General features: G+C 37.6%; 1 protein-coding gene across 4 annotated transcripts in view; it reads right to left on the bottom strand.

Annotated features, from left to right (window-relative positions):
- Positions 1-1,039: 1,039 nt before the first annotated feature.
- Positions 1,040-17,590, bottom strand: part of LOC117323884 (cytoplasmic dynein 1 heavy chain 1-like) — a 51,304-nt gene continuing 34,753 nt past the window's right edge. For 2 of the 4 annotated variants that reach the window (XM_033879386.1, XM_033879385.1), the window contains exons 67-89: positions 17,258-17,408; positions 16,791-17,044; positions 16,522-16,653; positions 16,249-16,343; positions 15,810-15,912; positions 15,390-15,461; positions 14,898-14,973; positions 14,608-14,768; positions 13,384-13,495; positions 13,026-13,210; positions 12,726-12,839; positions 12,157-12,327; positions 11,701-11,802; positions 11,121-11,239; positions 10,775-10,881; positions 10,318-10,493; positions 9,705-9,722; positions 8,736-8,928; positions 8,012-8,154; positions 5,649-5,759; positions 3,331-3,391; positions 3,027-3,123; positions 1,040-2,615 (exon numbers count right to left, since the gene is read on the bottom strand). In XM_033879386.1, the coding sequence (XP_033735277.1) occupies positions 2,447-2,615; positions 3,027-3,123; positions 3,331-3,391; positions 5,649-5,759; positions 8,012-8,154; positions 8,736-8,928; positions 9,705-9,722; positions 10,318-10,493; positions 10,775-10,881; positions 11,121-11,239; positions 11,701-11,802; positions 12,157-12,327; positions 12,726-12,839; positions 13,026-13,210; positions 13,384-13,495; positions 14,608-14,768; positions 14,898-14,973; positions 15,390-15,461; positions 15,810-15,912; positions 16,249-16,343; positions 16,522-16,653; positions 16,791-17,044; positions 17,258-17,408 (2,922 nt within the window). In that variant the 3' untranslated portion in view covers positions 1,040-2,446. The remainder of the gene's footprint in view (positions 2,616-3,026; positions 3,124-3,330; positions 3,392-5,648; positions 5,760-8,011; positions 8,155-8,735; positions 8,929-9,704; positions 9,723-10,317; positions 10,494-10,774; positions 10,882-11,120; positions 11,240-11,700; positions 11,803-12,156; positions 12,328-12,725; positions 12,840-13,025; positions 13,211-13,383; positions 13,496-14,607; positions 14,769-14,897; positions 14,974-15,389; positions 15,462-15,809; positions 15,913-16,248; positions 16,344-16,521; positions 16,654-16,790; positions 17,045-17,257; positions 17,409-17,590) is intronic. The other 2 variants (XM_033879388.1, XM_033879387.1) reach the window with 1 other exon arrangement.

The following is a 17,590-nucleotide window of genomic DNA, read 5'->3' as shown; positions in this document are numbered from 1 at the left end:
ACTGGGGCCATGTAACATCCTAAACAAGTTAACCACTGAGGCCATGTAACAGACTAGGGTAATCCTAAACAAGTTAACCACTGAAGCCATGTAACAGACTAGGGTAATCCTAAACAAGTTAATCATTGAGGCCATGTAACAGACTAGGGTAATCCTAAACAAGTTAATCATTGAGGCCATGTAACAGGGTACTCCTAAACAAGTTAACCACTGAGGCCATGTAACAGACTAGGGTAATCCTAAACAAGTTAACCACTGGGGCCATGTAACAGACTAGGGTACTCCTAAACAAGTTAACCACTGAGGCCATGTAACAGACTAGGGTAATCCTAAACAAGTTAACCACTGGGGCCATGTAACAGACTAGGGTAATCCTGAACAAGTTAACCACTGAGGCCATATAACAGACTTGAGTAATCCTAAACAAGTTAACCACTGAGGCCATGTAACAGACTAGGGTAATCCTGAACAAGTTAACCACTGAGGCCATATAACAGACTAAGGTAATCCTAAACAAGTTAACCACTGAGGCCACCATGTAACAGACTAGGGTAATCCTAAACAAGTTAACCACTGAGGCCATGTAACAGACTAGGATAATCCTAAACAAGTTAACCACTGAGGCCATGTAACAGACTAGGGTACTCCTAAACAAGTTAACCACTGAGGCCATGTAACAGACTAGGGTAATCCTGAACAAGTTAACCACTGGGGCCACCATGTAACAGACTAGGGTACTCCTAAACAAGTTAACCACTGGGGCCATGTAACAGACTAGGGTAATCCTAAACAAGTTAACCACTGAGGCCATGTGACAGACTAGGGTACTCCTAAACAAGTTAACCACTGAGGCCACCATGTAACAGACTAGGGTAATCCTAAACAAGTTAACCACTGAGGCCATGTAACAGACTAGGGTACTCCTAAACAAGTTAACCATCGAGGCCACCATGTAACAGACTAGAGTAATCCTAAACAAGTTAACCATATGTCAGCATCTATATGTGTTAGGTGTAGAACAGACAACACAAATACAGAATTCAGAAGAGAACATCTTTTTATTTTCATTATTAATTTCTAATTTGCACCAAAGCAATGTAGCTTACTGAATCTACAACAAATATTATTTGTTTTTAAATATCTGTTACCTTTAGTATAGCTGAATTTTTGTTTCCAAATTTGGTTGAAAAAAAAAGCCAGTCAACACTCAATGAGCTCTATGAGCCTTACGCTATACAGAAGCACTAAAAACAATGTCTTTTTCAAAACTCAGGTTACAATAGTGAAATATATGCACTAGGAAAATGTCCAATAATTACAAAGGACATTATGTGGGTCATACTTAGGCAGAAGGATGTGTCTTTGATACTCATATACAACAGTGAAGGATTAAAGTTCATATGATGTGTTAGAGAGGGGGAAGTGTCTGATACTCATATACACCAGGATGTGTCTTTGATACTTGGATACAATAGGGAAGGGTTAAATAAATCTTGAGTTAGAGAGGAGGAAGTGTTTGATAGTCGGACACAACAGTGAAGGGCGAAGGAAATAGTGTGTTGGAGGGGAGAAAGTGTCTTTGATACTCGGATACAACAGTGAAGGGATAAGTAAATCGTTTGTGTTGGAGGAGAGAAAGTGTCTTTGATACTCGGATACAACAGTGAAGGGATAAGTAAATCGTTTGTGTTGGAGGAGAGAAAGTGTCTTTGATACTCGGATACAACAGTGAAGGGATAAGTAAATCGTTTGTGTTGGAGGGGAGAATGTGTCTTTGATACTTGAATACAACAATGAAGGACAAGGGGGTAACTGGATTACAGTAAGCACTAGTAGTCTATATAGTCTAGTGTGCTGCGACAGCTGAAGACAAGCCCACCTGTGTAGTGGGAACTACAACCTTAATGTTAAATAATGTCATTGTTAAAAGCGAGTTTATTCTGGCACATCACTATAATGGCCAGATATCCTCTGGGTTACTGAGGTGGGCTGATCTTACAGCAGCAGTACTACACTGACAGTCATTTCTTGTGTGGAACAAGGTGACCTTCACCTTGGCACGCACACAGATCGTCTCACTTGTGTCATCATCGTCGACGTAGGAGCCTGTATTCTGTATTTCACGCAGGATGCAGGATTATATTATATTTTTCTCATAACTACACATAGGCTATGTATCACCACACACATACAATCTGTGTACAATGTTAAAATTTAGCTATCACCATACAGTATAATGTTAAAGTTTAATACCAGGTACCATACAACACCTGTACATATATGTGTATACCATTTGTCCACAACACCAAAATTAAACAATCTACAGTCTATGACATATATCATTAACTTAATTTGCTTAGTTGGAAGCATCAAAACTAGAATTGTCCAAACAGAAGTGAAGTAAGTTTATCTATGACCCAGTGAGATAGAACACTGTCCATCGCCTCTATCCCAGGTCAGAGGAGATCATAGCCACACCTCTCTCGTAAAAGCTATGCCCCTCTCCCGATCCTTCACCCTCGGTGTCGAAGTCCAGGGTAAACAGGAGCTGCCCTCTGGTGGCATTCAAATACACTGGCAGAGTGACCTTTCCTTCCTTCTTTGCTCCATCCAACCTGAATAGGAAAACATTCATATCTTTAAATATTTTGCCATCAAAATCAGAAAGGTTAAAATTCTGTAGAGTACAATAGATTCATCCAATTTATTGTCCCTACATGTATGTCCGAATATATATGCAAAAACAAAATCTGAATTATTCTACATGAAGTAATAGTACACAAGATAGGCCATGGAAATCATTTTCATCTTGTAAAGGTCAAAATATGTAGGTCGCCTATAGGTGACTATTTCTGGTATGCATCATATCATTTTTCCATGTCATACCACTAACAAATCTCTCGAAGATCCAACTCGAAATAGTTTGGAAAGTATATGCCAGAAATGTTTTTGCTTTATGAAGGCCTAAGGTCAAAACATAGGGAGTAGTGACCAAATTCTTGTATCCAATGCTTGTTAATGTTTACCTGATCCAGCAGAGCAGAGTGACCGGTAGGTCAGTGGATATAGTGGTCGAGAGCTGCAGCTTGTTATTCTTACACACAGCACCCTGAAGTCTTAGGCCTACAACGTAGAATCAAAATATCAACCCCGGTATATACATAACAGTTTTAAGTAAATTATGTAAAATTCCTTTACTTAACCAGGTGTTTTCAATCTATTTTAAATCCAATAAGAATTCAAGCAGAATTACATTTCAACTTCACAAAAAATGACCTAATGAAATGACAAATGAGCCTAAACAGGACTAGTCACAAATATATAGGGTACCTGTGATGGCGAAGCTGCAGGGATCAATAGCGGCTGTACCCTTCCCATCCATCACCTTCACCTGACAAGAAAAAATACAGAATAATGTATGACAGGACCGGTGGCATCAAGTATTCAACAGGTAAGCTATAAGGCATCATCTTTGTAACGAGGTATCTCTATAGTAACATTCACCAGGTGCGTAACGAGGTATCTCTATAGTAACATTCACAAGGTGTGTAACAATGTATCTCTATAGTAACATTCATCAGGTGTATAACAATGTATCTCGATAGTAACATTCACCAGGTGTGTAACAAGGTATCTCTATAGTAACATTTACCAGGTGTGTAACGAGGTATCTCTATAGTAACATTCACAAGGTGTGTGAAAAGGTATCTCTATAGTAACATTCATCAGGTGTATAACAAGGTATCTCTATAGTAACATTTACCAGGTGTGTAACAAGGTATCTATATAGTAACATTCACCAGGTGTGTAACGAGGTATCTCTATAGTAACATTTACCAGGTGTGTAACAAGGTATCTCTATAGTAACATTTACCAGGTGTGTGACAAGGTATCTCTATAGTAACATTCACCAGGTGTGTAACAATGTATCTCTATAGTAACATTCACCAGGTGTGTAACAAGGTATCTCTATAGTAACATTCACCAGGTGTAACAAGGTATCTCTATAGTAACATTCACCAGGTGTGTAACCAGGTATCTCTATAGTAACATTCACCAGGTGTGTAACCAGGTATCTCTATAGTAACATTCACCAGGTGTGTAACCAGGTATCTATAGTAACATTCACCAGGTGTGTAACAAGGTATCTCTATAGTAACATTCACCAGGTGTGTAACAATGTATCTCTATAGTAACATTTAACAGGTGTGTAACGAGGTATCTCTATAGTAACATTTACAAGGTGTGGAACAAGGTATCTCTATAGTAACATTCACCAGGTGTGTAACAAGGTATCTCTATAGTAACATTCACCAGGTGTGTAACCAGGTATCTCTATAGTAACATTCACCAGGTGTGTAACCAGGTATCTATAGTAACATTCACCTGGTGTGTAACAATGTATCTCTATAGTAACATTCACCAGGTGTGTAACAAGGTATCTCTATAGTAACATTTAACAGGTGTGTAACAAGGTATCTCTATAGTAACATTCACCAGGTGTGTAACAAGGTATCTCTATAGTAACATTTAACAGGTGTGTAACCAGGTATCTCTATAGTAACATTTACCAGGTGTGTAACAATGTATCTCCATAGTAACATTTACAAGGTGTGTAACAAGGTATCTCTATAGTAACATTTACCAGGTGTGTAACAATGTATCTCTGTAGTAACATTCACCAGGTGTGTAACAAGGTATCTCTATAGTAACATTCACCAGGTGTGTAACAATGTATCTCTATAGTAACATTCACCAGGTGTGTAACAATGTACCTCTATAGTAACATTCACCAGGCGTGTAACAAGGTATCTCTATAGTAACATTTAACAGGTTGGTTATAAATATATACACTACCATCCATGTTTTTGCATGCTTTACAGGAAAATATTTTGAAATTCAATTAGATTTAATAATTAAATTATTTACTGTAATTTTTCCCCATATTTTCTTATCCTAATACTTCTTTAGTCTATAAATAGTCAATACTGTAATTGGCCAAAGAAAACCTCAAAATGCAACACTTTTGCAATATTAAGTGTTTTTAGAAATTTTGTTAAATTGAAAGTACTTTACTAACAGAACAAAATGTCTTTTCACAGATGGAATAATTCTTGTTATGAATGTATTTTTTTTTGGTACATGTGTAAAACTAGAAAATGTCTGTAAGACATAAATGCCCCTGCTTGACACCCCGAAACACAGTTTGGTGAGGGTAGCATCAGCAGTTGCTGAAATTAGCTAGTTATATTACATTGGGGGCAAGATGGGATGGGACAGGACGGACATGGGTAAGAGTATATTCCCCCTCCCCCTCATTTCATGGCGGAGGCATAAAAATACCAATTTATTCATGCATTTTTGAATATGTTGGAAAATAGGTCCCTCTCTCGACCTTCCTTGAACTTTGTAGAGGTGGGTTATTTTCTAAAGAATTGATCATTGTCATCATCATCTAAATCAACTTCAAGAAATTGCCCAGTTGAAGTTTCTTACGCTTTATCTAATACACCTGCAAGTCAAAAAGTGTGTACAGTTTTTTTTATAGATGGCTGTGTAGATGAAGATCACAGTGGATGAGACTTTAGCTTGTAGGCTCCATGATCAAGTTTTAATTGTCGTATAGACATTAGACCCCCCATACATACCTCTAGGTAGAGTTCCTCCAGTGACCAACTGTTAGCCTGGGCGACATACTGGCGTGTGGCAGTGATGTAGGCTTCAGGGATAAACAGACCTCCCAACCAAACATTCAGGTTCTGTAAGTATCAAGGGCATTAAATTAAACTATCAGCGTTAATAACCCAGATAAAGAATAGGATTCACCTCACCTCTAAAAACTTCTGTAGTAGTAGTACCTCACCTCTAACAACTTCTGTAGTAGTAGTACCTCACCTCTAACAACTTCTGTAGTAGAAGTACCTCACCTCTAACAACTTCTGTAGTAGTAGTACCTCACCTCTAACAACTTCTGTAGTAGTAGTACTTCACCTCTAACAACTTCTGTAGTAGTAGTACCTCACCTCTAACAACTTCTGTAGTAGTAGTACCTCACCTCTAACAACTTCTGTAGTAGTAGTACCTCACCTCTAACAACTTCTGTAGTAGTAGTACCTCACCTCTAACAACTTCTGTAGTAGTAGTACTTCACCTCTAACAACTTCTGTAGTAGTAGTACCTCACCTCTAACAACTTCTGTAGTAGTAGTACCTCACCTCTAACAACTTCTGTAGTAGTAGTACCTCACCTTTAACAACTTCTGTAGTAGTACCTCACCTCTAACAACTTCTGTAGTAGTAGTACCTCACCTCTAACAACTTCTGTAGTAGTAGTACCTCACCTCTAACAACTTCTGTAGTAGTAGTACCTCACCTCTAACAACTTCTGTAGTAGTAGTACCTCACCTCTAACAACTTCTGTAGTAGTACCTCACCTCTAACAACTTCTGTAGTAGTAGTACCTCACCTCTAACAACTTCTGTAGTAGTAGTACCTCACCTCTAACAACTTCTGTAGTAGTAGTACCTCACCTCTAACAACTTCTGTAGTAGTAGTACCTCACCTCTAACAACTTCTGTAGTAGTAGTACCTCACCTCTAACAACTTCTGTAGTAGTAGTACCTCACCTCTAACAACTTCTGTAGTAGTAGTACCTCACCTCTAACAACTTCTGTAGTAGTAGTACCTCACCTCTAACAACTTCTGTAGTAGTAGTACCTCACCTCTAACAACTTCTGTAGTAGTAGTACCTCACCTCTAACAACTTCTGTAGTAGTAGTACCTCACCTCTAACAACTTCTGTAGTAGTAGTACCTCACCTCTAACAACTTCTGTAGTAGTAGTACCTCACCTCTAACAACTTCTGTAGTAGTACTTCACCTCTAACAACTTCTGTAGTAGTAGTACCTCACCTTTAACAACTTCTGTAGTAGTACCTCACCTCTAACAACTTCTGTAGTAGTAGTACCTCACCTCTAACAACTTCTGTAGTAGTAGTACCTCACCTCTAACAACTTCTGTAGTAGTAGTACCTCACCTCTAACAACTTCTGTAGTAGTAGTAGTACCTCACCTCTAACAACTTCTGTAGTAGTAGTACCTCACCTCTAACAACTTCTGTAGTAGTAGTACCTCACCTCTAACAACTTCTGTAGTAGTAGTACCTCACCTCTAACAACTTCTGTAGTAGTAGTACCTCACCTCTAACAACTTCTGTAGTAGTAGTACCTCACCTCTAACAACTTCTGTAGTAAGTAGTACCTCACCTCTAACAACTTCTGTAGTAGTAGTACCTCACCTCTAACAACTTCTGTAGTAGTAGTACCTCACCTCTAACAACTTCTGTAGTAGTAGTACCTCACCTCTAACAACTTCTGTAGTAGTAGTACCTCACCTCTAACAACTTCTGTAGTAGTAGTACCTCACCTCTAACAACTTCTGTAGTAGTAGTACCTCACCTCAACTTCTGTAGTAGTAGTACCTCACCTCTAACAACTTCCCTCACCTTTAACAACTTCTGTAGTAGTAGTACCTCACCTCTAACAACTTCTGTAGTAGTAGTACCTCACCTCTAACAACTTCTGTAGAAGTAGTACCTCACCTCTAACAACTTCTGTAGTAGTAGTACCTCACCTCTAACAACTTCTGTAGTAGTAGTACCTCACCTCTAACAACTTCTGTAGTAGTAGTACCTCACCTCTAACAACTTCTGTAGCAGAAGTATCAAGAGAAATAAAATGCCATAGGTCTAAGTACATGATGTTCTATTATATCGGCTTAGAAGGTACATCATGTAACACATCCTCAAACAATTTTTGTGACTCCTGGCCCCGTCCCTGTATAGATGTGATTTTGAAGTGATACCCGAGTTCCTTGGCCCTGCCCCTGTATAGATGAGATTTTGAAGCAATACCTCTAGTTCCTTAGCCCCCCTCCTTGTATAGATGAGATTTTGAAGCAATACCTCGAGTTCCTTAGCCCCCTCCCTGTACAGATAAAATTTTAAAGAAATACCTTAAGTTCCTTGGCCCCGCCCTGCTGGGTAGTGACTACAATATTTTGCAGCTGTTTGACTCGGAGAGAGAAGTCTGTGATCCATTGTATGACAGTGATTCCAGAAGGTATGGTGTAGCGATGCCAAGACTGTGGGATAATTCCTGGAGACACAAACATACCATTAGTTACAAGCATAATAGACAGAAATTTATTATTTAAAGAGTGTTTGATTTTAGTGTGTGGCCAACCTAAAATTCTTATTTCATTTATTTCATTTCCACAGCAGGTATTCTTATTCTAACGATAAGGAATGTTGGTACCTTATTTTCATTAATGATCATTGTGCCTCCTGTTATGAAGAAACATGCATCCAAATTTATTTACTGGTGAAGTAATACAGTATAGACATATCAGGTACTTGACATTAAGTAATGCTTACATGACATGTCACTATACTGTCGGTAACTGGTTTGTATAGAGATGTGTATACACTCATATGTATATGTATTCACACTACCGGGAGTCAGTCTCGGACTTGATATTACAGGTAAGAACATTCTATGTGTAGCGGAATTTCAACGAGTTTATTTCTAATAATGATAATAATCAGCAGTTCATATTTTAGCGTTTAAAAACTAGTCACTAGATCAGTTAAACTTTGCATCTCACTAAAATAACCTGCTATATGGTATCTGGCAAGAACTTATTGAGAGTATTTGGTGACAAGATCTTGAAGTCTAACCTTTAGCCAAGTCTGCCATCATAGCCCTGTGATGATTAGTTGGTTTCTTTTCACCCTGACAAATCAGTGACACATCATTTAGGTCCTGGCGAATGTCCATCAACAGGCTTGCTCCTGCATTCACCTCACGCTCAAAGAAACGGAAAAGTGGGTCACGAATGTTGTCAAACGTCCTCTTCATCGAACCCAACGTCTTAAAAAAAGAGAAAGGATAATCAAAAAACAATTTTAACTTGAAATGGTGAAAATTTATACAAACTTGTGAAATATTTGTGAAACACGAAATGACAATACTGTAAATAGATCACACCAAGATGAAAGGTAATTCATAAACTGATAAATACATGCATGCTGATACTCATGCTAAAACAGAAAATTCCTATTGATGATTTGTTAGAGACACAATGTAAGGCAGAAGTGATTATCATTGCCCAGTAAAGTATATTCAGTAAAGTGAGTTAAAGTGTTAGTATACTATAATCCCATCACCTACTTCTGTCCACTGTACCACTGTCAGATTAAGTTACTGAACTCCTCAATACCGATGTGTAACAAAATCATGACAGATTGCATTAAGAAGTATTCAATGGTGTGCAAGCAAGGAGGATGTCTGAAATTTGGGACCAGCAACCAATGATGACCATTGTAAAGCACTTCTGGTAATTACCTAGTGTAATTGAAACATGACGAGTTAAAGAAACTTACCTCCGTAAAAATATAAATAATATTAAAAAATAATCCACCCATAATCTACTGATTCCAGACTGCCCAGTTTACAACATCCCAATTGTAGAGCATTGTACCATGTACCATGTACAATGTACAATGATTTCAGACCAGTAGTCCAGGGGTTGTAAGGCTAAAGGGAATGGTGTGAATTGGTAAGAATGAGTTGTCTGATGGGTAGATGAGGTTGATGGGGAGAAGTGGTGAGAATTCTTGTGTTAGAAGGTGAAAATGATGACTTACCAACAGCTCTTCGGGGTCCTGGGTTAATATTAGTCAACAGAAAACTGAGTACATGGTATATATACATGCAAAATATTGTGATGTACACTTGGTTAAGGAATAATTGGTTAGAGTTAAATACAGAACACAGAACATGCTATACAGTGGTACATAATACACAGCCAATCATGCATCTGTCAGCAGTTGTGTGAGTAAATCAGGATCAATATACAGCTTACAAAACATTGCATAGAAATACTGTACAACAACTTGTTTCTAATCAAAATAACTACAGATCCCATCTCTTGGAGATGGTTATTTTTCCTATAAACAAAAACAACCAGATTTCAAAAACAGTCAACAAACTTGAGGTACATATTAAATGTAACCAAACTTTTCTTGTCTTGATTCTTTACAACATTGATTTAACTGAAGCTGTTGCATCTACCAGTAGAAATACTCAAACTTTTTCCTGATCTCAAAACATTTTTTACAAAACATTAATCAGAGGTTTCCCTGACTTAATTACTGTATATACTGTTATTAAACTACCATAACTATTGACACTATCAGTACCCTGACCTACATTGCCAGCCTGGGTTTATGGAGAACACTCTCCTCAATGTGTACTGACCTTGGGTATGAGGTTAAGCCAGGTAGACACAGAGGAGTAGAGCGTCCTCATCCAGGCAGGACGGCCATCAGCCAGTCGTTTCTGTTCATCCTCTGGTGTTCCTCCATAAGCTAGCTCGTCGTCATCATCAACCTCCAAAACTTCCATCTTCAGGAGCTTAGCGATCATTGCAGAACCTTAAACAGGACACAGTCAATACTTTATAACCAAGGAGGCCAGTCAACTAAATACAGGCATCAACATCAGCAATGTTGAAACATGCCCGAAACATTTTCCTTAATAAATTCACTGCAGCTCAGCACATCCACTTATTTAAATTTCTTTAACCAAATCACGATCAAAAAAGAGCATAACATTCTTCAAAAGGATGAAGTGGACCTATTTGCCTTTGAGTATTATGACAGGTAAGTATACATCGCACATTGGAGGCTTTACCACTCAGAGTGATGTGACTTACCACGGTTGGTAAGAAGGACTTTCTCTGCGTTGTTAGGCAGACCAAGCCAGGCAGGAGTCTGTCTATCTCCTTCTAAAAGCTCCGCAAACTGTACAAACTGCTCACGCCTGTTCAAAAGTTCAATATACCATTTAAAGTAACATGGTGTACAGCAACTTTCTTTGTCTGAAATATTAGTTTTTTGATATCTTATCTGAAAATTAATCATATGAAACGCTTAACTGTGATTTATTAACTCACCCAGTAAAAATCATTAACCTACTGAACTTCATTAAACACCATTCTAACAATGAACACCAAGGTTTACAATGATATTCTGAACGCAGAATAGTGTCTGGATACTTACTGGACACCATCTGGCATGCTGATCTTCTTGCCATGGCCGTCTATGTTACTGACCAGATTGAACTCCGCCTCAAAACTCTTCGGGGAGAACAACTTGTTGATGAATGTGGTCAACAGGCGCTATAACAGACAGATCAGATATGTAGGTAACCTACAGACTCAATTGTTAAACACTTTTCAGGTCAAATGAAACTTACAAAATAATATATACCCCAAAACATTAAATGCCATTATAATTACCAAAACAAATTCAATGTCATTATCAATAACACTTTTCCCCTTTCAAACCCAGAATAAATTTACCATAATGGAGAAAGTCCATTCACCAAATACAATAGACTTACAATTCAATATACAGTCTCCTGATTTAATTCCTATAACACAACTGCTGTGCTGTATTTTATAACAGCTAACTTTCATTCATGGCAGTGCTTGGAGGTAGTTTTACAGTAAACCATATTTTATATAGATACTGGTAGTACAAATTTTATGCATGAAGTGTACACTTTTACTGTTTATGAAAAACGGAAAATACAATTATTATGATCCATGATTGTTTAATGCTATTTCTTTATATTTACCTGATCAAACTCATTGTCAATCTTTCCGCCGTAGATACACTGTGAGAGAAGGGTCTTAATGGCATCCCATGGAACCTTGTTAGGTGGCAGGTTGGTCCGTCCCTGTAAACAACACATGTAGTTACTGTATTACACACAATACTTCACAGAAAGACGATTTTCATTGATGAATGAAGTCATTTCATAGATACCTATCCATATAACTAGAACACTAAAAGAGAACCCCACTGTTTGACAGTATATTGCCTTTTCATGTTTTATAAACAGATAATCTCGGGACACAATAGTGTGGATGGTTAGGCGAAATGGATGGAAAGACAGAAGTAGCAACCATAAGGTAAAGAATGACCTTAAAATTCACTGTTACTGGTTTAATAACAGTTTATATAACAATGTTAATATTCAACTGCCAATGTACCATCAAAATGGTCAGTAATAAATTTACTGCTCACATACCATAGCAACCGAGTCAATCCAAGTGTCCAGCATGTCACAGGCCACCCTGAGGTCGGACTCTGTAAACTCATACTTCTTTGCCCAGCCGAGGGGTGTGTATCGCATCCTCTCCTGGACAATAGCGTGGAGCCAGGCAAGTAGGAAGTACAGACGTGATCGCTCATTAGGCGTCTGAGGAAAACAATATATACATCACAAACTGTTTATATTAATCAATATGTATCATACAAATTGCTTACATTGATCTACATAATTTTTGTTTAACTTTCACACACTCAACATTTTCAAGGATAGATAAAAATTTAAGCATTAAATTTTTCAGGTTTAATTTTGTAGTTTATAAATAGATACAAATTTCTTGGCATTACATTTTGTGGGTTTCCTGACATCACCATGGCATTATCGCTATATAGTCCTACAAAAGTCATAGGTCAATATAGGTGTAAGATGGCATACAGATTATACAAGATACTTTGGATAAGTTGATGCCATGTACAGAGACAGCCGAGTGCAGTACCAGTGGGTACTAATAACCCATTACTTTCTTCTGATTAGTTGTCACTACTCACCTTACACATCCGGGAGGCTGGCACAGTGCTGAAGGTACGTAACAGGTTTGCAGAGACACCTGGTGGTGGCTCAAACACAAACACACGGCCAGCACGAAGTAGGTTGGTCGGCAGCTGGAAAAGTACACCATTGTATTATTAATGACTAAGCACTTGTGGGAGCCATACAGTTAGAGTGTCTGCTATATTATGCTGAGCAAATCAATAATGTCAATATCTTTCCAATAAATATATGATTTTCATTTACTGAAACAAGACATGAATGAAATAGGTTCATACAAATATTCAAATCATTAATACCTTGGGGTTGATCTCCATGGTGAGGAACAGTCTGAAGTTAGGGTGTGGAGTGAGGTTATGTAGCTTTTTCTCCAGTTGTACAAGCCAGGAGGGAGCAAGGTGCACATTCTTCAGCATCACCCAGCGGCCAGATTTACTTGATGAGTTGATTACTTTCTCTGCTAGCGTGAAGCCTTCAGCTGATCCTGTGGATCAGAAATACAAAATCATCAGAATGGTAGTCAGTGTCATTTTCATCCTATCATACTGGTTGAGAGCAATTTTTTTTTACTATATTGAATAAAATTCTCAACACATAACAAAATCAGAAAAATTTCATGTTTTTATCACAGATAAGCAATATCTTTCCAAAACTTACCCATGGCAATAGAGGTGATCTGTTTGCTAAGTTCTGTGGCAAGGTCATCAACACGTCCACTGGCATCATATCCCGGAACAGAACACATGAGGACAGGTGTACTGGCTTTGATCTGCAATATTAGGATAAATATCAGTGTATATAATAATCAGGCGCAGACAACTATGTACAGGAGAAAATACCATTCTACAATAACATCAGGGTAAGACACCTTTGTACATGAAGATTGTTCTAGGGGAAATCACATATACAGAAACGGCACATCAGTTTGTGACAAAATAGAGGACAACAATTCTCTGTCAGTTAAAGTGTTTTGCTTTTATGATTGTAGCAGTACATTTTCTCACACCTTTGCATATGTAAGATACATTTGTCCCATGTGGAATCTCTATCCCACATAGGTGCACCGAGTGACCACAGGTCTGGGACTACTTTTTGACTGTGTGACATCACTGGGAAAACCCTTCTGTTTGTTTATATGAGTAATGACTTTTACAAATGCACTACACTGCACCATTATTTTTTTCTATGTGTCATTTGAACAAATTATTAATTGTGATCATTGACCTATAAATTATGTCATATTGTTACTGTTTGTCGAGAATTTATTTTTTACAGTGAAAGACTAGATATTTTTCGTTGTGCAAGCAAGCATAAGCAGAGGAATATAATGTGATGTCGAACATCAGTCGGCAGTTTCCGGAAAGCCGATCACCTCTGATAAACATTAATTAATATTTGTTATCTTGACACTCTGACAGTCAGCTTATTTTTCATGGTATACCAAAGGTACTTTTTCTGATCTTTCCAAATATGCAATTTGTTTTATTGTCAGTCACCGAGAAAAAAATACAAAGTTTCTATATGGTTTTGCCATGTTGGATCGATTTCCCCATGCATTTCACGAAAAAGGTGTGAGAAAATAGTCCATCGTATGTTAGGTATGTGGGAAAGGGAAATTCTACACCCTTGGGTAGAATTTCCCTATCCCATATACCTACATACGATGGACTCTATTAATCCTGACCAGATTATTAATGGAACAAGGAAAGAACTACAAAATTAAGAGGGCAGATATCAGCATAACCAGAAACATCTTGACTTCTTACAATAATGACAGATAACCTTGTAAGGAGAAAACAGAAATCTGCTAGATATTCTACAAGACTGACAATTTCACCCTGTTGTATAATTAATCAGGGCCTACACTTGAGAGATACTTACCTGTACTTCAACGATATCTGCCAGATCAAGTTCCTTTTCTGCACAATGCATGAAGTTGGCAGTGAGCACTTTCTCAACAAACACACGAGACATAGCAATAAGTCGGTCTGGTCGGAATGCTTGGATTGCTAGAAGTCCATGAACTGCCGTTCCAACTGAACCTGCAGAAAAGTATCACAACAGCCTTTAGATACTAATCCAACAAAAAGATATCAAATAACTTTTTAAATAATATCATTTGAAAAAAAAAAGATAATCAACAATAGGCTTCATATACAAGAGCAACTCACTTAGAGGTTTGCTGTCATCCCACATGGTCAGAACGTCCTGTTCTGGTGTGGAGCTCTCCAGCCAGGCTTGAAACTCCTGTAATATACAGGCTTATCAATAGTCACAAGTATCAAACTGTACAGTTAGTCAGAAAATATTACACTGACTTTACATGAGGCTGTTGTCTATCGCTTCTTTAAAGAAATACTTGATAATGTTAAAGAGAAACAACTTGTTGTCCCCCAAAACCACGAACCACTAGTTAATGGTAGCTAAATTTTTATTACATTAACAAGGATTAACATTATATACTGGTAGAAAAATTGAAGCAACATAAAATCATATCAAGAGTTTTCAACAGTAATCCCAAACCGGTCCAAGGCAATAAATGTTGTGAATTTAAACATGTTAAGTAAAATCTTCAATAATTTTTTTTACAACTGATGTTAAAACTGAATCCAGATGTTATGTATAAGTTAGCTAATGGGTGACTTTATTTGTTGGTAACTTACACTATTTCCCCGGATCTCCTTCTCCAGTGACTTAAAGGCCTTCAGCTTCGACAGTCTCAACATTGAGGCTTGCTGTTAAACATTGAACAATTACTGTATTCATTTCTATTCCTCAGGTGCATCAAAGATCATGATATTTACACAATACGCTTACAGAACACTGATTACAGTCGGTGAGACAAAACCATGCAATAGTCATGAAGGTGGAAAACTGAAAAATAACTAACTAGTTAACAAATATTTACATTATCAAATCTAATATTCTATTGCAGTATCTTCTCCATAAGCTCTGTTGTTGTTATTTTGAAAATCTTGTCCATAAGCTCTTTCAATTTGTTGTTATAATTCTATAAAGTGCGTTAAACACTTCAGCCACACCAATCTGTTAAGCGTGACAGTAGATGAGAAATCTATAATTACCTGTTGTGCAGTAAGGCCCTGGATGGTTGACACTGGTTTTTCTGTTAACACAGCTTCCTGATTCCTCAGGAAATAGTTGAATTCATCTTCATAGGTGTTCTCACTACAACACAAAGACAAGAGTACATTTAATGTCATCAAGCACACCTTAAATAGGTTGTAACCTCCTTAAAACAGATTGTAATATTCCTGTCAAACTATTCCATAAAATTCCAGAAAAATCTTGAGAAGCTTGTTGATATTTGAAATGCCACTCCGCATACATTAGCTTTGATAAATGTGACTGTTCATACTTATCATGCAGAAACACACATGCCATAAAAACTTTAAATTTTTAAGAAATGCTGACAAAAATGTCTTGAATGCACATTAATTCCATGTTTTCAATTCTATGGAAAGTATTATAATAACTATGCAATGGACAAGACAAACAACTGACCCTTTGAATCCCTTGAGGAAGATCCTACACATCTGTATGGCGAATGTGATCCTGTCTTGGTAGAGCATACCACGTCCCACTCTCCCGAATGTCTCCTGTTACAAAAAATTTTTTTTTTTATTGTAACTATATACTGAAAGAAGATTGCATCAATTTTACATTATACAGACTATAAAGATCATATCTATTTTACATTATAAAGGCTAGAAACTGATCGTCATGTGACATTACAAACATGTATAATGAAGTTTTGCGGCCTGATCTTGTACTAACCGTAAAGATGTTGTTGGTGATTGAGGAGAGACGAGCAGAGTATTCCTTCATGCCTTTCAGGTTGTCACTACTCAGAACAGAGTGGAAAATCTCCAGGAAGAACTGCAGTGAATACTGGTACAGGAAATGGACCTACAAAACACCAGGGTCAAAAGTTACATCAATTTGACACAAACACACAGCAGTTAAGGGCTAATTCTAGGTGTGGATGTCATTTTTTTTTTTGGAAGAAAGTTTGTATCACTAAATTTGGAGCTGTAATAAATTACCTGTTTTAGACCTTCGAGAGCAAAGTAGATACTGCTACAGGACTGAGCCAGGGGCACGTATTGCTGTGACACCGCCTCTACCTCGGCCATCACAATGTCAGTCTCCTCCACCTTCTTAGCCACCTCGGCTGCCTCATTCTTAAGCGTCTCTAGGTGAGTGATGATGCTGTCGTTGTCAAGGATACGACCTTTGGACTCGTTTAAAGCGCCCAGTAGAGATTTCTCCAGTTGACGGAGTCGCAGTTGGAATTCACCTGTTGTAAAAAATTAACTCATCATTAAAATACAAAACCAATGACATACATAAACTGTGAGGATAATTCCAACAAGACATTTCATATTTTTGCTGAAAACCATATTACCGTTGAAAACAGGCATGCACATTACCACTGGACTTATATCCTTATATTAAAGTTTTCTGATAAAGAAAATCCTTTGTGAAGTAACTCAACTCTGAACCTACTAACCTTGTAATTTGAGCAGGTCAGATCTCTTCGCATCAACATCCGGCCTTTCTGCCTTCAAAACTTGGTTCAGACACTGATCCTGTAAACTACTCCTGGTCACTGTGAAGTTGACAAAGGTCACACGGGAGCAAAGATCAGGGGAGAAATCAACCTGTGGTGTAAATTTGTCATCATTTAACTGTCATCATCAACTCATTAATAATCATTAGATTCTGTAATCGCAAATCAGATCTGTGTTAGCATCAATCAATTTATAATTACCAACAAAAATCCATCAAACATAAATATCAATATAATCAGAAAAGATGGAAACTTTCCAATACATGTAAAATT

The sequence above is a fragment of the Pecten maximus genome, chromosome 3 (genome assembly GCF_902652985.1).
Source record: "Pecten maximus chromosome 3, xPecMax1.1, whole genome shotgun sequence".
Classification (NCBI taxonomy): domain Eukaryota; kingdom Metazoa; phylum Mollusca; class Bivalvia; order Pectinida; family Pectinidae; genus Pecten; species Pecten maximus.
Note: the sequence above shows the minus strand (reverse complement) of the source record. Positions and strands in the feature narration are given on the sequence as shown.